Source organism: Conger conger, chromosome 3 (genome assembly GCF_963514075.1).
Source record: "Conger conger chromosome 3, fConCon1.1, whole genome shotgun sequence".
NCBI lineage: Eukaryota > Metazoa > Chordata > Actinopteri > Anguilliformes > Congridae > Conger > Conger conger.
The window spans coordinates 4,911,697-4,934,373 of record NC_083762.1 but is presented as its reverse complement, the minus strand read 5'-3'; the positions used below and the strand labels follow the sequence as shown (position 1 = coordinate 4,934,373).

The 22,677-nt window shown below is 48.2% G+C and overlaps 2 protein-coding genes across 2 annotated transcripts in view; both read left to right on the top strand.

The window, feature by feature from the left end:
* The window catches only part of LOC133124820 (pre-mRNA-splicing factor RBM22-like), a 187,365-nt gene that overhangs the window by 148,406 nt on the left and 16,282 nt on the right, over window positions 1-22,677 (top strand). The gene's annotated exons all lie outside the window — the stretch shown is intronic.
* LOC133123116 (sodium-dependent phosphate transport protein 2A-like) lies at window positions 1,935-21,463 on the top strand. Its single transcript, XM_061233406.1, has 13 exons — window positions 1,935-2,003; window positions 3,882-3,902; window positions 5,495-5,603; window positions 6,473-6,616; window positions 8,668-8,779; window positions 9,981-10,176; window positions 10,889-11,032; window positions 11,841-11,848; window positions 13,077-13,132; window positions 15,402-15,569; window positions 16,633-16,749; window positions 18,585-18,709; window positions 20,885-21,463. Exons 1-13 carry the CDS (start codon window positions 1,935-1,937, stop codon window positions 21,461-21,463), a joined length of 1,848 nt encoding a protein of 615 aa, XP_061089390.1.

Here is a 22,677-nt window from a genome sequence, read left to right as displayed (position 1 = left end):
TTCGATCCCCGGTGTAGCCACAATAAGATCCATGCAGCTGTCGGGCCCTTGAACAAGGCCCTTGACCCCACATTGCTCCCGGGTAGACTGTCCCCAGCTGAGTCTAATCAACTGTAAGTAGCATTGGATAAAAGCAGCAGCGAAATAACGGTAATCTGCAATCCTGCTTTGTGGAGCAGGCCCCAAGTAGCTCAGGTTGCTAGCGAGATACAAGTAGTTACTGAAGCCACCAGTGGACCTACCGCTCACTGTACCCAGCCAAGAGTCAACCCGGAAATAGCTTGCAAACACAAAGGCTATGAGTGCGGTACACGGTGAAAGGAACATATCTCTTGCCCTTATTGAGCTAATACTGCTAAAATATAACAATAAGGGCTCATCGGCGGCGCTGCCAACTTGACAACTTTGTCACCAATTCGCTACTTTGTGACTTTATTTCTCAGGAGCGAGTGTCTGGGGCGTCGTAACCGAGGAGCTTTCCTGTGCATTATTGATGCCACTAATTTATGCCACTACAGGAGCGCAGAGAGAGCTGTCAGATAAGAAGGGGCTGCTGAGGACTCCTGTCCTGAGAGAGAGAGAGAGAGAGAGGGGAGTGAGGGAGGGAGAGAGAGGGGAGGGAGGGAGGGAGAGAGAAAGGAGGAGAGGGAGAGAGAGAGGAGGGGATGGAGAGAGAGAGAGGAGGGGAGGGAGGGAGGGAGAGAGAGATGGGGAGAGAGAGGAGGGGAGGGAGAGATGGAGAGAGAGAGGAGGGGAGGGAGGGAGGGAGAGAGAGATGGGGAGAGAGAGGAGGGGAGGGAGAGATGGAGAGAGAGAGGAGGGGAGGGAGGGAGAGATGGAGAGAGAGAGGAGGGGAGGGAGGGAGGGAGAGAGAGAGGGAGGGAGGGAGAGAGAGAGAAAGAGAGAGAAGGTGGTCAGCGGATTATAATTTTCACTCGCAGGCCCTTTCATTCACCATGGCCTTCAGAACAGCATGCATTCGCGTGCAGATAATTTGTCTAACTCAGGCTCCAACATGACCCGTGGGAATAGCCTGAAAATTAATGTGTGGCCTCAAGTAACAAATTCTACACAATAAAATGTCCACTGTTAATTCAACTTGAACAGAGTGGGCGCAGTAGGGACAATACTGTATGTACTCTTTAAGAGTTGAATCAACGCTGACATTTTTCTGCGTAGCCACAAATCGCACGCTTTGAAGCCACTTTTCTCTGGCTTCAAAGTTGGCTGCGCTGCCCACTGTGCGAGACGTAACAAGAACCTTCCCGATGAAGCGAGGCAGCATCAACGCACCCATAGCCAATGATTGACAGATCTGACACATTCAGAGCAGAAAATAAATCACTTTGAATTATGACGTAATTCCAGACTGGCTAGTGATTTATCCAGTTACGATTTGCATTAGATTTTGAGCGGCATAGGTCTTTAATGGAATATTGGGTATAGGCTTCTTTCTTTTGTTACAAATCATGCGACAGCATCAAGGAAATATAATCACCTTTCAACCGCGCACATTGTTTTATCATTTAAATATTTTTCTTTTCACTTTCAATATGTCAGGGACATAGCAAGGCGGAAAATTCAATATACATTTCATATAAATTGGACTTGGCGTTTTCATTTTAAATTCGGCAGACAGTATGCACGCTCTAAATGAAAATACAAATTGGATTTTTGAATTTTAGCGGTAAATCAGTCATTTCACACAGGTATATGAAATTAAATGCAAATGTCATGTTCCAATTTGCAATGGCATTTGAATAAACAGTACGTTTATTTATTTGTGTATTTATATATTTATTTATAATCCATACTAGTCAGTGGAAACTAATGCAATTTCGAATATTCCCATTATACAGCGTGCATTTTTGCCCGATAAGAGGGAAACGCGCTTTTTTCGGGTTAAAAGGCCGAAAGGAACGCGAGGTGTAGGAATGTCGTCGGAGATCCGGCGCTTCCCAGAATTCGCCACCGTCAACGGGATAACAGCTGATACTATTTCTGTGTGCCAGCGATAAAATATATAAATAGCCTTTCATTCTGAGTTGGGGAGCTGCTGTAATTTCAATTGCGGTTTGACTTAAAAATGATCTATACAGTAGCGGTACGTTATAAAGGCAACTTGGAGACAGATGTGGATTTTACACTTTATCACCACAAGGTGGCACGTTTCCCTGAGAACCTTTCAGGGCACCAGAAGTTTTTCGAGAGGCCACCAGATGAAAACTGCTGACATTGACAATGACCCAATATTATAATTGTATAATATTGAATATTTAGAATATTAAGGTGTAGAGTATAGGCTATATAATATTATAATTCCGAAGCAACCTGTCACTCAATCACACACACACACACACACACACACACACACACACACACACACACACGCAGGCTATGCACTGTGTATATGCATATACATTTAATTTATTTATTTTTTTCCCGATCCCTAAGCTTCACTTATAATTAACTGGGCACAATTTGATGTAGAGCGTAAGTTAATTAGTGAGGGACTCCCTGTGTTTCTTTAGACTTTTGACCCACAGGCAGGGGGTATAAAACAGACCCAGTCACACTCTAATAATTAGGAGCCTGAACAATGGTGATTAGAGTCAGACCGTAACCCTAAAAAAAGGTAAGACGAGCATATTACGGAACATCAGATCAGCCGACAACAGGCCTATATGGATTACTCCAATAGTGGTTAGATTGGCAAATATTTAGAGTGTGTTTCATACCATATTGATACATTGAGGGTGACACTGTGACTCAATGCAGATTAGAGACAGTGTAACCTTAAAAACACGGCACGATGACCATATTACCATCGGTATATCATATCATATCAGCTTACAATAGGCATATATGGATTACTCAAATAGGGTCAGCATTTAAGTGTGCTACTTAGTGATACTTTTAGACCTGTGTTTGGTTAACTAGTATCTTCAACTACTCGCCAGACTATGTTTATGAAGACATTTGTATTCAACTGAAAATGTTCAAGACAAATTGTTGTTTGATGCCCCGCTAAGAGGCTAAATTACATTGTCCAATCCGTAAAAATGTACGTCGGATTGCTGCATATAAGGCCAGCTGTTTCCTGGCCTACAGTACTGTACATGGTTATCGCCCCGGTGTCCCTAAAAATGAACTTCCCCGGTGGTCCTTATCTTGCAAATGGTCCGGAGAGAATGTTCGTGCCGTACGGTTAATCAACAGCAGTTTTCCGCGTTGAAGGAATGGTTGGATTTTTGTAATCTAAATGTAATGCAGACCACCGAGTGCCCTTCCCCGGCATAGATGCCGGCTAATGAAGCAGATTTCTCCCGAGCTGCTCCACTGCCGCTGATATACACGGTTACAGCCGATTGACGCTGAGTGCTTGCTCTCCGCTCGCAACAGGCGATGATTCACACGCAAGAACAGAACTCCCAGGATACAAACGGTAAAAACACGGAAAGGTTGGATACGGAAAGGGTGGGAACGCCGTCGCCCACTCGATGTACAGTAATTGAAAACTCTTGCGAGGTTCTCGGTTTTTTAAGAGTGCATTAGCAAGTGGATTTTTTCTCTCTCACATTTGTCAATCAACAAACAAAAAAATTGACGCAGAAAATTATTACAGTCGCAACTGAAGTGCGTAAGCTATCTTCTTCACTTCACGAATTGTTGGTATAGGGCCGAAGCTATTTTAAAGCAACATTTCAAGCCATTATGAGTCGTATGCAGCAACCATGACAGAGAGTGAGAGAGAGAGAGAAAGAGAGATCTCTTTGACCGGCCATTTCTGATTGCTACATATGTTTTAGCGATTCACAGACAGTTCATTTTCTCTTTGCGATTCCTCTCTCATCCACTGACACGGAACACGTGAACCCCAGCCACAGAGAGAGAGAGAGAGAGAGAGAGAGAGAGAGATAAAGTGTGTGTGTGTGTGTGTGTGTGTGTGTGTGTGTGTGTGTGTGTGTGTGAGAGAGAGAGAGAGAGAGAGAGAGCTCCTGTCTGAAAACAAATCTCCCCCTTGTCTTTGCAGCGCGTCTTTGGGAGCAGATATGTCTTCTCACCGGGCCAAGATAACCACCGCCCCCGGGGCGCGGAGAGTCAGCTGCCAAGGTGATCCGTGACTTCCGCCCACATCTGGGTGGGCGCTGCAACACTTATAAAAAATGACACACCATAACTTACCTCAAATTTATTGAGTAAATAGGGGTGTTATTTTTTTTTACAGTGCAACGTTTCAGACGTGGGTCTCATCCTGGCATGATGACACTGTGCATTCTTATGAATAAAAGATAAAATGTAAAATGTATTACTATTATTATTATTATTATTATTATTATTATTATTATTATTAACACACACAATCTCACACACACACACACACACACACACACCACACACACACTCACACAATCACACACACATAATCACACACACCCACACACACACACACACACACACACACCCATACCCACACACACACCCCCCCCCCCACACACACAGACACCCACCCCCCCCCCCCACACACACACCCACACACACCCCCCCCCACACACACACACACACCTGTGTTGCAGGCCTCAGCGGCCCCACCCCCGCTCCGTCCGGCTCCACCCTGGACCTCATCAGGAGCTGTGAGGGGAGTGAGGGGGAGAGCCCCCCCCGGGGCCCGTGGGAGGAGCAGCGGCTGCCCAGGGTCCAGGGTGAGCGGGCCCCGTCACCGTCAGGGGACAGGGGGGGGCAGGGGGGGGCGGGGGGGGGGGGGCAGTTCCGGTCCTGGAGGGCCGGGGTGGATGCAGGTTTCTGTTTCCACTGATTACCACCAATTACCACCAATTACCATCGCACTGTCACCTTCCACCAATTACCATGGCAGTGTCGCCTCGCAGCAAGAAGGTCCAGGGGTTTGAATCCCGGCCAAGGCCTCTCTGTGTGGAGTTTGCATGTTCTCTCCCTGTGTCCGCGTGGGTTTCCTCCCGCAGTACAAAGACATGCAGGTTAGGCTACTTGGGGGCGGGGGGCATTAACAGGGCGTTGCTGCAAAAGAGCATGTGTGCTCGGTCGACCTGCCCTGTATAGATAAATGCTAACAAATTATAAACAAATTACCCCTTGCTAAATGAGCCAATTCACTGTATACACCAACACTGGTTCACCTGCGGACCAGATCACGGTGAACCATTCCATGTAGGCACCCAAGAGCAGTCTTCGGCTGTGGCTGACTGCGCCCGCCCGTTTTCCGAAAAAAGCGCGACTCATTCCGGTGGAGCTGCCGAGGCCGCTCGGAGGTCATGTGACGCGATCGCGCCCCAGCGACACCGGCGTGGCGGTATCTGCTCAGCGCAACACTGTTGCACACCGCTCCACGTCCCCCCTCCAGTCAGCGGTCAGGAATGTGCTCGCGTGTGATAAAACGGTGCATTCTGGGTAAGATGCATTGACGCCGCGCTGCTCTCCAGTCCCGTCAGAGCCGAGGGGAGGGAAGATGGCCGACGTGAAATCCGTTTTCGTCAACCTGGCCAAGATACCCCTGCTCTTCCTCCTCCTCTTCGTGTTCGTGTGCTCGCTCGATGTCCTGAGTTCCGCCTTCCAGTTGGCTGGGGGTAACTATGCCACTCGGATCTCTAATTACCCCACGGTGGGGTAAACTATCAGCCTCTGTCTTGGTCAGGGACACTGTCTGTGAACTATTCAAGTGTTGTCTTTAGGTTTTCTGACATGAGGCAGTTGTTTTGTCCTTGTCTTAAACTGCTCTGCTGTGTGTGACACCTGTTGCTTTGTTGTTGTGTTCTCTTTATTTTACCAAATAATCCTGTTTCACAATGTTTCTATTCAGACATGCTCAGTGACAGGGAATCTGCCCTTGAGTTTTTTTTTTTAGCTTTTTCTCTCTCTATTTCTCCATGAAACTTTCTCGGTCAATTGAAGTGTACTTAGCTGGAGTTTAAACCTCCGTTGTAAAGCCCTAGACCACAGAACAGAACTAATCCTTATTTCACAGATGTGGATAGATGTTTCAGTTTTTTATGCAGTTTTGTGGTCTAGGGATTAAACCCAAGGTCCTCCAGGGCCAATGACAACTGGGTTTCCATCCTCCCTATATTTGTGAGTCTGGCCAATCAGTAGCACTAATGTTTTAGTTACATTATCCAGGAGAAAAGAAAACTAGGGCTGGATTTGGATTTGTGGGCCAGATTTGATGATACCTTGTTAAAACTGCTGGCTAAGGTATATGCCTGGGATCTGGAAGGTTGGTGGTTCAAGCCCCGGTGTAACCATATGTAAACAGCTGTTAGGCCCTTGAGCAAAGCCCTTAACCCCACAAGTGGGATTGTCCCCTGCTACGTCAAATGATTATAAACTCTAGCTAGGCGTGCTGAAATTGATCCTGTCATTCTATGGCCGTTGATGTCTTAGCTATGTGGAGGTGCTGTAAGTGTTGCACTTTCAGTTTTCTCGCTCCTGTGAGCAGGGAAGGTGGCAGGAGACATCTTTAAGGACAACGCCATCTTGTCCAACCCGGTGGCAGGACTGGTGGTGGGAATACTGGTGACTGTACTGGTCCAGAGCTCCAGCACCTCCACCTCCATCATCGTCAGCCTGGTCTCCTCTGGCCGTAAGTGCCCCTCCCAATCTCACACCTCCACCTCCACCTCCACCTCCATCCTCCATCCTCATCAGCCTGGTCTCCTCTGGCTGTAAGTGCCCCTCCCAATCTCACACCTCCACCTCCACCTCCACCTCCACCTCCACCTCCACCTCCATCCTCCATCCTCATCAGCCTGGTCTCCTCTGGCCATAAGTGCCCCTCCCAATCTCACACCTCCACCTCCACCTCCATCCTCACCATCATCATCGTCAGCCTGGTCTCCTCTGGCCGTAAGTGCCTCTCCCAGACTCACACCTCCACCTCCACCTCCATCCTCCATCCTCATCAGCCTAGTCTCCTCTGGCCGTAAGTGCCCCTCCCAATCTCACACCTTCACCTCCACCTCCATCCTCATCAGCCTATGGAGTTGCTGGTTCAAGCTCCTGGTCTGCTTATACAGTAGGGATGCCGACCAGCATCTGGAGAGATGAAGTCGGGTCCCTAAATGATAAAAGAACCCTGCTGTTGGGCCCTTGAGCAAGGCCCTTAACCCTAAAACTACTCCAGGGGCTTTACCCCTGCTCTCTCTCTCTCTCCCCACTTCCAACGGCTCTCTCTGCCATTTCTCCCAGGGTGTCCTTTCCAAGAGAGAACATGTTCTCAAAGCATCTCACCTGGTTAAATAAACAATTAAATCAGCAATGGCTGATTCCTTGATCGCTAGTCCGGCTCACGCACGATGTTGCTGTCATGTTATAACACTGATAATGTCAGAACATTCTGGCGAAAGTATGCTATTCAGCCACTCGGGGGAGTGCCCCTGGAAGGTCAGACTCAGAAAGATGAAATGATCCAAAAGGAGTGAGGTTGACTAATACAACTGACCTTTTTTTTTTTACACATTTCAGGAAATGTTAGTAGCCTGAACGATTCCCGCTATTTCGGGGGGGGGGGAAACGTTAGGAGTCTGACGAATTCCCGCTATTTGGGGAAACGTCAGCGGGCCTGACGAATTCCCGCTATTTGGGGAAATGTCAGAAGCCCGAACGAACCCCGCCGCTTGCCGACGACGACGATCGTCAGAAATCCCATTCCTCCCATTCCTCCCATTCCTCCCATTCCTCCCATTCCTCCCATTCCGGGCGGTGTGTGCGTCAGGGGCGCTGGGATAACGACGGGGCCCGCGGCTAATTACACGCGTGTGCCGCCCCGGCCCTCTCCCGCCTGTGATTTTCTCTCTCTCGACAACTCCTTACCAGAGGACAGAGGGGCAATTAGGCACAATTACCCCCGCGGAGATCCTCCTGGACCTCCTTGCCCCCCGGCTCCCGCTTCCGCGAATGCCTTCTGAGGAGCGTAATTAAAAATGATAAAACTTTGACCCGTCTGACAGGACACGGCAGAAAAGCAGAAAGAGAAACACAGCTGTTACTGACGGAGATTTACCAACCGTGTAATTTTTGCCCCCCTCCTCTGACATAAGTGCTGGGTAGGAGGACAACATTTTTCACTCGAAAAATGCAAAAAAAAAAAAAGGGAAAACAATCCAAAACTCCAAAAACTACCCAACTGACTTGTATCCAAACACTTCATATACATTAACTAGCAGTTCTTGCAGTTCATATGCTGAAGCTCATTACATTGATGGAGAGCAACGTACAGTTGATGAGACTAAGCGGGAGACAATCCTCCCCTGGAGCAATGCAGGGTTAAGGGCCTTGCTCAAGGGCCCAACGGCTGTCCGGATTTTATTGTGGCTACACCGGGGATCGAACCCCCAACCACGCGGGTCCCAGTCATGTACCTTAGCCACTACGCTACAGGCTGGTAAATGCCCGCATTTATATAGAGCCTTTACCCAAATGCTTCTCACTCACCCATTCACACACTCAGCGATCGGCGATCGGCTGCCAAACCAACCAGCTCACCAGGAGCATTTGGTGGTTGGGTGTCTTGCTCAGAGACACTTCAACACACCCTGGGTCGGGATCGAAACCTGGAACCCTCTGACTGCCAGATGACTGCTCGTACCTCCTGAGCCAATGTCTTCCCTCATTCTCTCTCTGTCTCCTTGACAGTTCTGGAGGTGCAGTCGGCCATTCCCATAATCATGGGCTCCAACATCGGCACGTCCGTGACCAACACCATCGTGGCCCTCATGCAGGCCGGGGAGAGGACCCAGTTCCAGAGGTACAGGGCCCAGAAGCCCGTCCCCTGTAGTCTGATGGCAAAAGGGAACATTTTACATTACATTATATTGGCATTTGGCAGACGCTCTTATCCAGAGCGACGTACAGTTGATTAGACTAAGCAGGAGACAATCCTCCCCTGGAGCAATGCAGGGTTAAGGGCCTTGCTCAAGGTCCCAACGGCTGTGCGGATTTTCTGATTAGAACCACCGACCTTGTGTGTCCCAGTCAATTACCTTCGCCACTAGACTACAGGCCGCCCATCCACTGTTCGGGAGTTTATATATGTATAAACATGTTTTTTTTAAGAAATTCAGATTTGTTTTCAGTCATGAGAAAAATAAAATGACTCCTGAACAGTGGATGGGCGGCCTGTAGTGTAGTGGTTAAGGTAATATATATATGCATACATACTTGTACTCGTCTTGCAGATACCATAAATAACATATGCTTGATTGTGACATTTATTGTATATATTACACTGGTCTATTGGGATAAGTACAATAAATGTCACGATCAAGCATATGTGACCCTGATAAGCAGGTTCAGATAATGAATCAATGAATGAAGACATGCCTTATTTTATTAGGTTAAATAAATCTCAGGGTCAATAATATTGTATCTGCTAGATAACATTGACTATGATATGAGCAGTCTGTCAATGGTCATGAACTATTCAGTTTAATCTATTTTGAAATCTTCAATGACTACTGTTGTGAGTTTTATTTGTGGTGTGGTTTGTGTGCACACTCTGACCCGGGCTGCATTGAGTGGGAGTTGCTTTCTGGGAAAATAATGGTGTTTTCCCATAATGCCCTTCAGCTGTACATGTATTGGTAAGGTTCTCAAGAATGTGAAGAGCTATTATCTTCGGTAGTACCACTCTGCCTGTTGGCCTTCAGCACCAAGGCAAGGTAGTGGAGAAAGTCACATAATAATAATAATAACAACAGCAACAACAGCAACACCAACAGCAATAATAATAATAAACTCACCTCACGCTCACGACTACTGTCTGTTCTGGCTCCACGGTGGTGGAACGAACTCCCTGTTGAGGTCAGAACTGTAGAATCTCTTCCCACCTTCAAGCGCAAACTGAAGACGCACCTCTTCAAGCAGCATTTTTGATGAAAAAAACCCCCACTTTTGATCACAAAAAGACTATGACTCACTTCCTGTTGTAATCACATCACTTCCTGTAGGGCCTTTGCAGGAGCTACCATCCATGACTGCTTCAATTGGCTGTCGGTGCTGGTCCTGCTCCCCCTAGAGGTGGCCACTGGGCTAATGGGCCATCTGTCCGGAGTGGTGATCCAGTGTTTCAGCATCCGGAGTGGAGAGGATGCTCCCGAACTCCTGAAGATCATCACGGAGCCCGTCACAAAGCTTATCATACAGGTGCCTTATTACTACTCTATTACCACTGTATTACCATTTTATTACTACTCTATTACCACTGTATTACCATTCTGTGACTACTCTATTTCAGTGTATCACCATTTCATTGCTAATTAACACTCTATCACCATGTTATATCACTACTATATTACTACTGTATTGCCACTCTATTCCCATTATTACTCTGTTTCGGTGTATCGCCTTTTCATCGCTAATTAACACTGCATCACCATTTTGCTACCACGCTATTGTGACTGTATTGCCATCCATTGGGTACTGTTGTGTTTCCCCTTTTACTCAGCGGGGTTTCATTCAGCATCGTATTGATACTTGAGGCCTATACGTTCTCCTCTAGGTGGCATCCTTCCTTCTCCAACCTGAGCCCAGTCCCTTTAAGCAGAAACCAGTCAGATCGCCAAATGGTGTCTTGCTCCATACCGACTGTTATGTCCATTTGTTGTGCTTGCTTTCTGCTTTTCTGCCTTCCACACAACCTGACGCCTCTAAACAGCCTGTAGCATAGTGGTTAAGGTGCTTGACTGGGACCTGGATGGTTGGTGGTTCAAGGCCCTGTGTAGCCATAATAAGATCAATGCAGCTGTTGGGCCCCTGCTCAGTCTCATCAAATGTTACATTGGATAAAAATGACAGCTAAATTAACTGTAATGTTATGTAATCCTGTTGTCTCCCCCCCCCCCCTCCCCACCACCAGCTGGATAAGTCCGTAATTACCGCCATCGCCATGGGAGACGAGGGTCTGCATAATAAGAGCCTGGTAAAAGTGTGGTGCAGGACCCGTCTGATTGCGGTACGGCTGTCTCCGTCGTGCCTGTATTTTTCACATCCTCCAACTGCCGTCTGACATGGAGACGTCGACAGCAGCAGCAGTTAGTTTGGCCACGGCCCAGGGATCCTGAGACCTGCCCATTACGTTAAATTACATTCATTCAGCCGACGCTTCTATCCGGAGCGATGTACAATGAGTGCATGCTGAAGGTCATTCGGACAGCTACAGAACAGATCGGATAAGGTACAATTCGCATAGAGAATCGGTGGTCTACAGCCATGAATATCAAGCCTAGTACACGTGGGAAATAGGGAACGGTCACTCATCATGGTCAGCAGTACTGCTCATTTTCTCTCGGGCCTGATAACCCATCAGTATCACTGACTGGGTTGATTGATTACACTCACCCGGCACATCAGGTTAACCCTCATATAATGCTTTACTTTTTAAGTTTTGGGTGAACTTTCCCCCAACAGTTTGAAGTGACACAAAATTATTGTAATAGAAAAACTCTGACACATTGAGTGTTGCCTTCTTATAGTCTCTTATAGCATTTTGTATCCATAAATGTGAAAAATCTGTGAGAAACATCTCACAGAAAGAATCAACCTCAAACAAATCCGATCATAAATGAGGTTGTATATTTTCCTACATTTTGTACAGCTACAAAGGATGAAGCTAACCCCACGCAACACCCTTGTATGCAAAGTTTGTCCAGGTCCAGGATTTTTGAAAGGTTAATTGGTTTCTAAGAGATGTGAAACACAAATAGACCCCAAAGATAATATGAAGGTTAAGGCCCTGGCTAGAGGGGAATAAGGAAGACCAGCACTACTGACCCGGAGGGCCAAGTCTGATTATCCCTGGTGTTATACAGTGGTTAAAGTCTGATTATCCCTGGTGTTATACAGTGGTTAAAGTCTGATTATCCCTGGTGTTATACAGTGGTTAAAGTCTGATTATCCCTGGTGTTATACAGTGGTTAAAGTCTGATTATCCCTGGTGCTATACAGTGGTTAAAGTCTGATTATCCCTGGTGCTATACAGTGGTTAGAGAGCTGGGCTGGTAGCCTAAAGATTGCCGGTTCATTACCCAAGTAGGAAGTTGCTGTCATACCCTGGAGCACAGTACTAAACCTTAATTGTATGTATGCTCTCGTATAAACGGATACTGTCTAAAAAGCTGCAAGAATAGCTGTGTCAGTCCTTATGGGTAAGAATGTCTCCTTAATCTAATGTATGTAATTAGGTCTGTACTCCATACCTCAGTCCAGTTTTTATAATACATAACTTCCACTGAATAGTACGGGTGATTCCTGCAATGTTTTACTTGGGTGAAATCCGTCCCTGGAGAGTTTAGGGAGTGCTGGGTCTAATGTCACCGTGTATGTTTTATTATTAACTGAATGCCGTACCTCTCTCATTAAAATTGATGATCTCTGAGGCCTGACAGCAGTTCCTGAGAGCTGTCTCAGACTGCCTGTGCCGATGCCTAGACTTCATCTCCATTTGTGCTTGCAAAGACAAAAATTTTTTTCATTGGGTAAATCAAAAAATGTTTGGTTCGATTTGTTATACCAATATCTTTATAATACGCCTTTAAATTATCAACTGAGAATACGGATGAAATACAAAGGAAATCGATCAAATTTTCTAATTATAATCATATTTATTTACAGTGAGCTCCATAAAGTTTGGGACAAATATTTTATTCTTGATTTGGCTCTGGACTCTGCAATCTTAACTATTTATTCTAGGTTTAATTTCAGGTTCGCCTTGCTCTTTATGCACATCTGAATTTGGTTACAAATGTAAAATGTGGAGTACAGGGCCAAATCAATCTTTGTCCCAACGGTTATGCAGCTCACTTTACATATGTATTATATGTATTATGTATTTTATCATTCAGGAGCTCACAGTGCATCGCAGTGAAGTAAAACCAGGGTAAAACCAGGGTAGAACAGTGGGAAGACCAGAATAAAAGTCCTGACTGTGTTCAGGGTGCTCGGTGCTGGGTCACTGTTGTGTGTTTATTCCCCGTGTGTACCCCTCTCCTCCTGTCGCTCCAGAACCCAGTGGCTGTGACTGACTCTGCCCTGGCCCCCGGGCACAGCGGCACCCCCTCCTGGACCCTGGAGAACATCACACGCCAAGCCAACGTCCAGAAATGTAGGTCCCGCTCCCTCCTCTCTAAAACCGGGCACGACATAGAATTCACCTCCCCAAATACACCCCCCATTACATGTTATTTGGCTGGCGCTTCTATCCAGAGTGACTTACAGTTGATTAGACTAAGCAGGAGACAATCCTCCCCAGGAGCAATGCAGGGTTAAGGGCCTTGCTCAAGGGCCCGACAGCTGTGCGGATATTATTGTGGCTACACCGGGATTAGAACCACCGACCTTGTGGGTCCCAGTCACGCACCACAGGCACTGCACTACAGGTTACCCATCTGACAAATGCCCTTGACTATATGGGCGGCCTGTAGCGTAGTGGTTAAGGTGAATGACTGGGACACACAAGTGTTGGTGGTTCTAATCCCGGTGTAGCCACAATAAGATCTGCGCAGCCGTTGGGCCCTTGGGCAAGGCCCTTAACCCTGCGTTGCTCCAGGGGAGGATTGTCTCCTGCTTAGTCTAATCAACTGTATGTCACTCTGGATAAGAGCGTCTGCCAAATGCCAATAATGTAATGTAATGTGTGGTGTATGTATTTGTTTTATAATAATAAAAAAAATAAAAAATAATACTAATGTATACATGTTGTACAGGGGTGGACAATTCTGGTCCTAGAGGACAGGTAGGCTTGTGTTTCCACAAAGTTCCCTGGCTAACTAATCGCCTATAAATACCACCAGATATATATATATGGTTCACTCAAAGATTATATCACAGCAAAACATTTTCACGTGTGGTCACAAGAGCAGTCATTGGCTATCATTCATGCACTCATCAAGAAAAATGACAGAGGGCCGTTTGAAACTTTCAGATGGTATTGTCCGATACAGTGCCTGCATTCATTCATCATCATCTTGCATCACTTCACAGCGAAGGCGGGAAACCTGAGGTTTATAGCCCGTGCCTGAGTGATGTACGGCAGCCATTTTACGCCAGAACTATCAACACACGTCAGTTTCGGCGGAGAGGGAGAGAATTACGGCGCCAATGAACATATTCTTTTTCCTGCGGGGTTCTCCTGTAAACGCAACGGAACGAGCCCGCGGGGCAGCGTTCGAATCAGTTTTTTTGATACATCGCCTCCTCGCCACGCCAATTTTATTTCATTTTATTTATTTATTTATTTAACAATTACTTACCCCGGCAAGTTAATCGGGGACAAGTTCTCATTTACGATTGTAGCCTGGCCAAGAGGCCAGGGCGGCAGTGTAATGGGGGAGGGAGAGAGGCAGACGGGGATTTAAAGCACAGGCTTATGCCACGAGAGGGCCAGACAAGCAAATGAAACATAGCGAGCACTGGAGAAAATGATTAGACTGTGAAAAAAAAACAGAGGCTACTACAAAACTCCAATTTCGTTTGGTCGAATTGCAATTACGGCAGTTTGCAGCCGTTCGGCCGCGCTGCGATAATTTTCACGGTCTGTTATGCCATTAGCCTTATGAAGGATGGCCATTAACAACAGCGCATTTTAAATTACGGTGGGTTTCACGGCCCATTTCCACGGCTACAGTATAATTTGCGTTTTATTGCTGTGTGTTATTGATTAATTGCATCACTAATACGCAGGTCTTTGCGCCGGTTCGAATGTTACCACGTTATTGCGTGGGCGTTATCAGTGGTAGTCAGCCCCATATGGATTGGTGCCTACTAAGTTCAGAAGGCTGTTATAATCCATTCACCTGTTTGACGACACGAATACAAGAACCCTCCAGATCCAGCACGAGGCCCATTTTATCGAGTGATAACACTAAAAACGGGTGTCTCTATCTAATGTCAATGTAGCAATGTAATAACGTTACGATTCCCTTTCGCCAATGGTTCAATGGTTCCAGAAGGAACCCTGCGATTCCATAGAAGAATCTAGCTCGAGGGTCCTTTTTAGGGTGAAATGGTTCTGTGCCTGGGAGCTTTCACACTTTGAGACAGTAGAATTATATGGTTTGACAAAAATGATGTGTCATAAATCTGTTGTTTATAGGGCACTGAATATGTGGTGATGTTTTTACCCAAGAATACTGTTTGAAAGTATGAACATTTAAAAAAAGAAAGAAAAAAGGTGGTATCTGCTTGGAGGCCACTCACTTTGGTATATTTGAAGCTCAATATCTCAAAACCACTCAGAATGCCAACAGAACCTCATATTCCCAACATCACGACTTCACACCTATGATAGAGGGTGAAAAGGGTTCCTCTATGGAGAGAGGCTAAAGAACCCCTCTGTCTGCAGGGCTGAGTCTGCCTGTCCCCTGTCCCCTCAGGCAGGCACCTGTTTGTGGACACCCCCATGTCGGACCTCTCTGTGGGTCTCCTCCTGCTGGCCTGCTCCCTGGTCGTGCTCTGCGCCTGCCTGGTGCTCCTGGTCAAGCTCCTCAACTCTCTGCTCAAGGGCCAGGTGGCCAAAGCCATCCAGAAGGTCATCAACACAGGTGGGAACCGTTAAGTCACCGTCTTGTAATGGTTAGAAACCCGGGGCTTCCAAGTGGAGAGGTTGCAGGTTCGATTCCCAGGCAGCTCACCTCCGTCGTCCTCTTGAGCCTCGGTGCATAGCCAGAACTGCTTCAGTAAATGCGAATGGTCCCACTGCTGAAATGAAACTGCTCAAGCTATGTTTTGAAACAGCTGGTAGCTCATTGGCTGGTTCAGACCAGCTCCTCGCGTGACGTGGTTTAGCTGGTTGACCAGTTCAGACCAACTTCCGGCTTGGCATGGTTTGACCAGCTCAAGCTATGTTTTGAAACAGCTCAGACAGGCTTTCAGCAGCAGCAGGTTGGCCAGCTCATACCCAGCTGGACCAGCTTATGCCCAGCCTTTCAATTTTCAAGCTGGCATAGCTGGATGTTACAGCTGGGAAATCATGGGAAAAGATAGAGAGTGACATTTTGGCTGGTTTTGATTGTTTGGAGATTTATTTATGTATGTATTTCAGTACATATATTATTAATGTATATATTATTATTTATTAGTAGTAGAAACTCCTAAATGAATGCATGCTCATGTCACTGTAATCTCGAGCCTGAATAGAACATTTGCAGTGATCTGGCCCCCCATAAATCACCCAGATGTACTGTAAGATACCGGCACACCTGCCATTAGGAATTCATATTCTGTATTTTTTCAAGTGCTCAATTATCGTCAGATCAGTCCTCTGATATACGTAAGTGTGCTCAGTTTTGTGCCTGGCCTCTTTGGCAAATTAAGCCAAATAGTATTTTGTCCCAAACACATTACATTACATTACATTATTGGCATTTGGCAGATGTTCTTATCTTATCCAGAGCGACATACAGTTGATTAGACTAAGCAGGAGACAATCCTCCCCTGGAGCAATGCAGGGGTAAGGGCCTTGCTCAAGGGCCCAACGACTGTGCAGATCTTATTGTGGCTACACCGGGGAACGAACCACCGACCTTGCGTGTCCCAGTCCTTTACCTTAACCACTACGCTACAGGCCGCCCACCTGGGTTTCTAATGAGCGTACCTCTCTCTCAGATTTCCCTCCTCCTTTCGGCTGGTTGGCGGGTTACCTGGCCATGCTCGTGGGGGCGGGAATGACCTTCATCGTCCAGAGCAGCTCGGTCTTCACCTCCGCCATCACCCCGCTAATCGGTGAGTTTCCCCCAGGAGCTCAAACATCTACAGCAGGGGTCCTCAGTCCTGGTCCTGGAGAGCCGCAGGGTGTGCTGGGGTCCTCAGTCCTGGTCCTGGAGAGCCACAGGGTTTGCTGGGGTCCTCACTCCTGGTCCGGGAGAGCCACAGGGTGTGCTGGGGTCCTCATTCCTGGTCCTGGAGAGCTGCAGGGTGTGCTGGCTTTCGTTGTTACTCAGCACTTAATTGATCAATTAAAGCAGTCAATTACACAATGAACTCACCACACCAGGGACTGAATCAGTTGCTGATTTTAAGGCGAAAAGAAGAAATAACACACCTTGTGGCTCTCTAGGACCAGGAATGAGGACCATTCTGGTCTAGAGTTTGTGCCATTTTTGTCGATTTTTTTGTCTACTCTCATAATAAATTGTGATAAATTGTGATTTCCACATGTCAAAAGGCTAATTTCACACACGGTCAAATCAAACAAACTCAGTTATGTCATCAGTTATTCATTATTGCGCTGATCTAACCGGACGGTTGTGGCTGCAGATTTCATTCCGTCCTTCAAACAGCCATTTTCTGACAAAGTGACAAACTACTCAGAGCAGAGAAGAGTTGAACAACTGAACAAAGAGAAGAGAGAACTTCACTTTCTCAATCACGGCTCCCTGCTCCTGACACGGTCCCGGGGAGGGGGGGGGGTACGTTTTTAGGAATTAACTGCAGCTACAGAAACGAGGAGACTAGACTGGATCCTGAGGAGACCGCCCGTCCCCCGCCACCTGAACCCCCGCCCCGGTTCCCCCGTCATCCCTGACGAGCCAAATTACCTGGCCGCTAATTAGCCGGCAGGCTGAGGCAGCGCTCGTTAGCCGGGCCCGTGAGCCCATCAGCTGCGGGACGCGCTGCCCCCCCAGACCCGCTAATTGTGTGTCTGAACCGCGGCGGGTGATTAGCGGGGCTCATTCCTCCGGAGCGGAGCCTTAATTCCCGCCATCGCATTCGCTGTCATGGCCGGTGCTTCTGCCCCCTTCAGAGTGTGAGCGGCGCCGGGGCGTGCGCATCGTTGATCGCTCATTAGCCGACTTATTGAGTTTGCTTTCATTCGGCCGGACACCGCGGAGGCCGGGCGGCGCCCAGCTGGTGAAACCCGACATCGTGCCCAAGTGTGACACGGCAGCATAATCCCGAAATATTCATACAGTCCAGTCTCCGTACAAGTAGGTGGACTTGTAAACAACAAGGTGGGCCTGTACGGAAGTATATACAATAACATTACATTACGGTATTTAGTTGACACGTTCAACTGAAGCGACTTACAGTTGATTAGACTAAGCAGGGAGACAATACCCCCTGGAGCAACGAGTGGTGAAGGGCTTGTCTTGATTGGAGGGGAACAGGAAATTGGCATTTGATCTAAATATATTTGCCACTGAGTGGATGGAACGATACATCGGTGTGTTAGAACAAAAGTATTAAAATTTCATACATTTTTTGAAATATACTTGAAGACATGACCCTGACTGACCCTGACTGACCCTTACAGACCCCCGACTGACTCTCACTGACACTCACTGACACTCACAGACCCCTGACTGATCCTGACTGACACTCACTGACACTCACAGACCCCTGACTGACCCTAACTGACCCTCACTGACACTCACTGATACTCACTGATCCTGACTGACCCTCACTGACACTCACTGACACTCACTGACCTTGACTGATCCTGACTGACCCTCACTGACACTCACTGACCCCTGAATGATCCTGACTGACACTCACAGACCCCTGACTGATACTCACTGACCCTCACTGACCTTCGCTGACCCCTCCTGCTCCTGCAGGGCTGGGGATGATCAGCCTCCAGAGGGCCTACCCTCTGACCCTGGGCTCAAACATCGGCACCACCACCACTGCCATCCTCGCCGCCCTGGCCAGCCCGGGGGACCGGCTGGCTGCAGCCTTCCAGGTGTGTGTGTGCTGTCTCTACCACACCTCCAGGTGTGTGTGTGCTGTCTCTACCACACCTCCAGGTGTGTGTGTGTGTGTGCTGTCTCTACCACACCTCCAGGTGTGTGTGTGTGCTGTCTCTACCACACCTCCAGGTGTGTGTGTGTGCTGTCTCTACCACATCTCCAGGTGTGTGTGTGTGCTGTCTCTACCACATCTCCAGGTGTGTGTGTGTGCTGTCTCTACCATACCTCCAGGTGTGTGCTGTCTCTACCACACCTCCAGGTGTGTGTGTGCTGTCTCTACCACACCTCCAGGTGTGTATGTGCTGTCTCTACCACACCTCCAGGTGTTTGTGCTGTCTCTACCACACCTGTGTGTGTGTGCTGTCTCTACCACACCTCCAGGTGTGTGTATGCTGTCTCTACCACACCTCCAGGTGTGTGTATGCTGTCTCTACCACACCTCCAGGTGTGTGTGTGTGCTGTCTCTACCACACCTCCAGGTGTGTGTATGCTGTCTCTACCACACCTCCAGGTGTGTGTGTGCTATCTCTACCACACCTCCAGGTGTGTGTGTGCTGTCTCTACCACACCTCCAGGTGTGTGTGCTGTCTCTACCACACCTCTAGGTGTTTGTGCTGTCTCTACCACACCTGTGTGTGTGTGTGCTGTCTCTACCACACCACCTGGTGTTTGTGCTGTCTCTACCACACCTGTGTGTGTGTGTGCTGTCTCTACCACACCACCTGGTGTTTGTGCTGTCTCTACCACACCTCCAGGTGTGTGTGTGTGCTGTCTCTACCACACCTGTGTTTGTGTGCTGTCTCTACCACACCTCCAGGTGTGTGTGTGTGCTGTCTCTACCAAACCTCCAGGTGTGTGTGTGCTGTCTCTACCACACCTCCAGGTGTGTGTGTGCTGTCTCTACCACACCTCCAGGTGTGTGCATGCTGTCTTTACCAGACCTCCAGGTGTTTGTGTCCTGTATCTACCACACCTGTGTGTGTGCTGTCTCTACCCCACCTGTGTGTGTGCCTGATGGTCCTGTCTTGGGGAACAGGGCCCTGGTCTGTTCTTACATGCTTACGGGCCTTTCCCATGGGTCTGCGTGTTTCACGCCTGATTCCTCGTGTGTTCAGGAGAGAGTGGAGCAGGAGACAAACCTACACAAGCCCAAAGCACAATCCCACAATCTCTCTCTCCATCTATCTCTCTCCCTTTCTCATTTCTTTTTCCCCCACTCGCTGGGGCGCTAAGTTAATTACGAAGCGCTAATTGGATATATACATGCGGTTTGCAGCGAACGCTATGAAACATACGCTGGTGTAATTGCAGAAGGGGACGAACAGTCAGGCTCAGCCGTAATTGTGTTGGGAAAACAGCCATGTCATCAGCATGAAAGTGCCCACTGAGGACTTCCCTGGAGCTGAAGCCAAGCGACCGAAACAATGATGTGGTCTCCGGGTCACATGTGCGGTTTCTGATCTTGCTGATTGGATGAGTTCCCCTTGGGGGGCGTGCTTCCTTTGTATACAACAAGGGTACTCAATCTTATCCAGAAAGGGTCAGTGTGGGAGCAGGCTTCTGTTCCAACCAAGCAGTTACACCCAGTTTATAATAATCAACCACTAGAGTCTTTGCTGAGGACCTTGGTTTGTCTAATCATAATATATTACTGCTTGGTAGAAACAAAAGTCTGCATACACACCAGCCCTTTTCAGGGTATGATTGAGGACCCCTGATGTACAATGACTGTTACTAATGACAGTCAGGCCTACTGCGCTATGTGTGTGGAATGCAGATTTGGGTCAAATACGTAATACGTTTTGGATTCAAATACCTTTCTGTGCTCAATTGATCTTGCTTCGTGCAATTGAGCCAACCAAAACGACCAGAAGGTGGAGTTTGCACTTTTTGAGAGCAATTATTTGGTTCAAGTACTCCAGGCAGGCTCAGCAAAGCATAGAAAAGTATTTGAATCTAAACCAATAATGTATTTTACCCAAAGCAGAAGTTAGCTGAATAACTGCACTGAGTAAAACCCGGACCCTGCCCAAATCCGGAACATGGACTCAAGTAAAAAACACTTTACTTTGCAAATTCTATCCAGCTAACTCAGTTATCCTATCCTCGTGGAGCACCACCGATTCATTTCAGTTCCATTCCCCCCCCCCCCCCCCTTCCCCTTCCAGATCGCCCTGTGCCACTTCTTCTTCAACATTTTGGGGATCCTGCTGTGGTACCCGCTGCCGGTGACGCGCCTGCCCATCCGCATGGCGGAGAAGCTGGGCGAGTGCACGGCGAAGTACCGCTGGTTCGCGGTGCTGTACCTGGCGGCCTGCTTCCTGCTGCTGCCCTCGCTGGTGTTGGGCCTGTCGATGGCGGGCTGGCGGGCGCTGGTGGGCGTGGGCGCGCCCTTCGTGGGCGTGCTGCTCTTCATCGGCCTCGTCAACGCGCTGCAGTCCCGCAGGCCCCGCCTGCTGCCCCGCCCCCTGCGCTCCTGGGACTTCCTGCCCGCCTGGATGCGCTCGCTCAAGCCCCTGGACCGCCTGGTCGCCAAGGCGACGCTGTGCTGTGGCCCCGCCCCCCGGGCCCCGCCCCCGCCCCCGCCCCCGTCCGCCCCCCCTGAATCCGCCCGGCGCGCCGCGGCCGAGAGGAAGGAGGAGCTGGCGTGCGATAACCCCGCCCTCTCCTACCTGGACGAGACCTCCCCGCGCGGGCGCGTCTTCAAACTGCGCGGCCTGGAGAGGTGCCACAGCACCCCCCTGTGATCGAGGAACTGGGAGGGGGTGGGACACCACGGCCAGCTCGGCTCCAGAGGCTCATCCCGATCGCTTCCTTTTCACCTCCTGTCTCCTTGCTCCTTGCTGACCCAGAAAAGAAATCGACCGAGGCCCACCGCCTTCCGAGCCGCTAAATGTTCCTAATAAGAGCCAGAAGTAGAAGCCTGGAGACTCCCGAACTTTTCTTGAAAAATAAAGAAAGAGCCAAACGCATCCTGCGTGACGTACAGTATAAATAATCGACCTGTGGATCCACCACTTCCCCATCTGCCACGTCTGTAACTGACCTGTGGATCCACCACTTCCCCATCTGCCACGTCTGTAACTGACCTGTGGATCCACCTCTCCCCGTCTTGCACGTCTGTAACTGACCTGTGGATCCACCACTTCCCCATCTGCCACGTCTGTAACTGACCTGTGGATCCACCTCTCCCCGTCTGCCACGTCTGGAGCTCGGAGCAAGGAAAGGAAGGAGGTCAAACATCAGCGATTGGGATGAGCCCCAGGTCCCAGGCTCCCAGTGTCTGCGCTCTCCCTGAACCAAGCGAGTAAGATAATGAGTGAAATCTGTTTACTGCATGGTTGCAGTAAATACCTGCAGTCACTGCAACCCTCAGGACATGCAGTAGAGTAGCTCTGCACTATAGGTAGGGAAAGAAGAGTTTTATATTTTCATAATTTTCTGCAATATTTTTCATTGGTGCTGTAAAGTTTTTAACACAGTGTTTGCATCAGTAATCTGGTTAATGAACAGGAGAAGACCAGGTTTCCCTTGTTGAAATTTTATTGGTTCATGCAGAGGATGCATATTTTACCTTAAGTTGCCAATAAATTGTTTATCATTTTTGTAATCATTTAGTGTTATGAAATTGATAATCCCTGGGAGATGAGAAACTGGATTGTGGTGTGCACTATTCTTCCTCAATACTTCTGCTGAGCAATTCAGCTCAGGGACATTGCCTTAAGATGCCCTATCATCATTTCTTTTATTTTCGTAAACAAAACTACACAACCAACACAGTGAAGTGTATAAATGGACTTCAGTTGCCTGGCTTTAGGCTGTCATGGAGATCTGTGCTGGAGCTGAGATACCACTGTTTTACTGTAGACAGCTACCAAAACTGTCATAACCTTTTGGTACATTAAATTGTTCCCCGAGCCAGCAATACACAATTCATATAATAATAATATTGAAATGATTT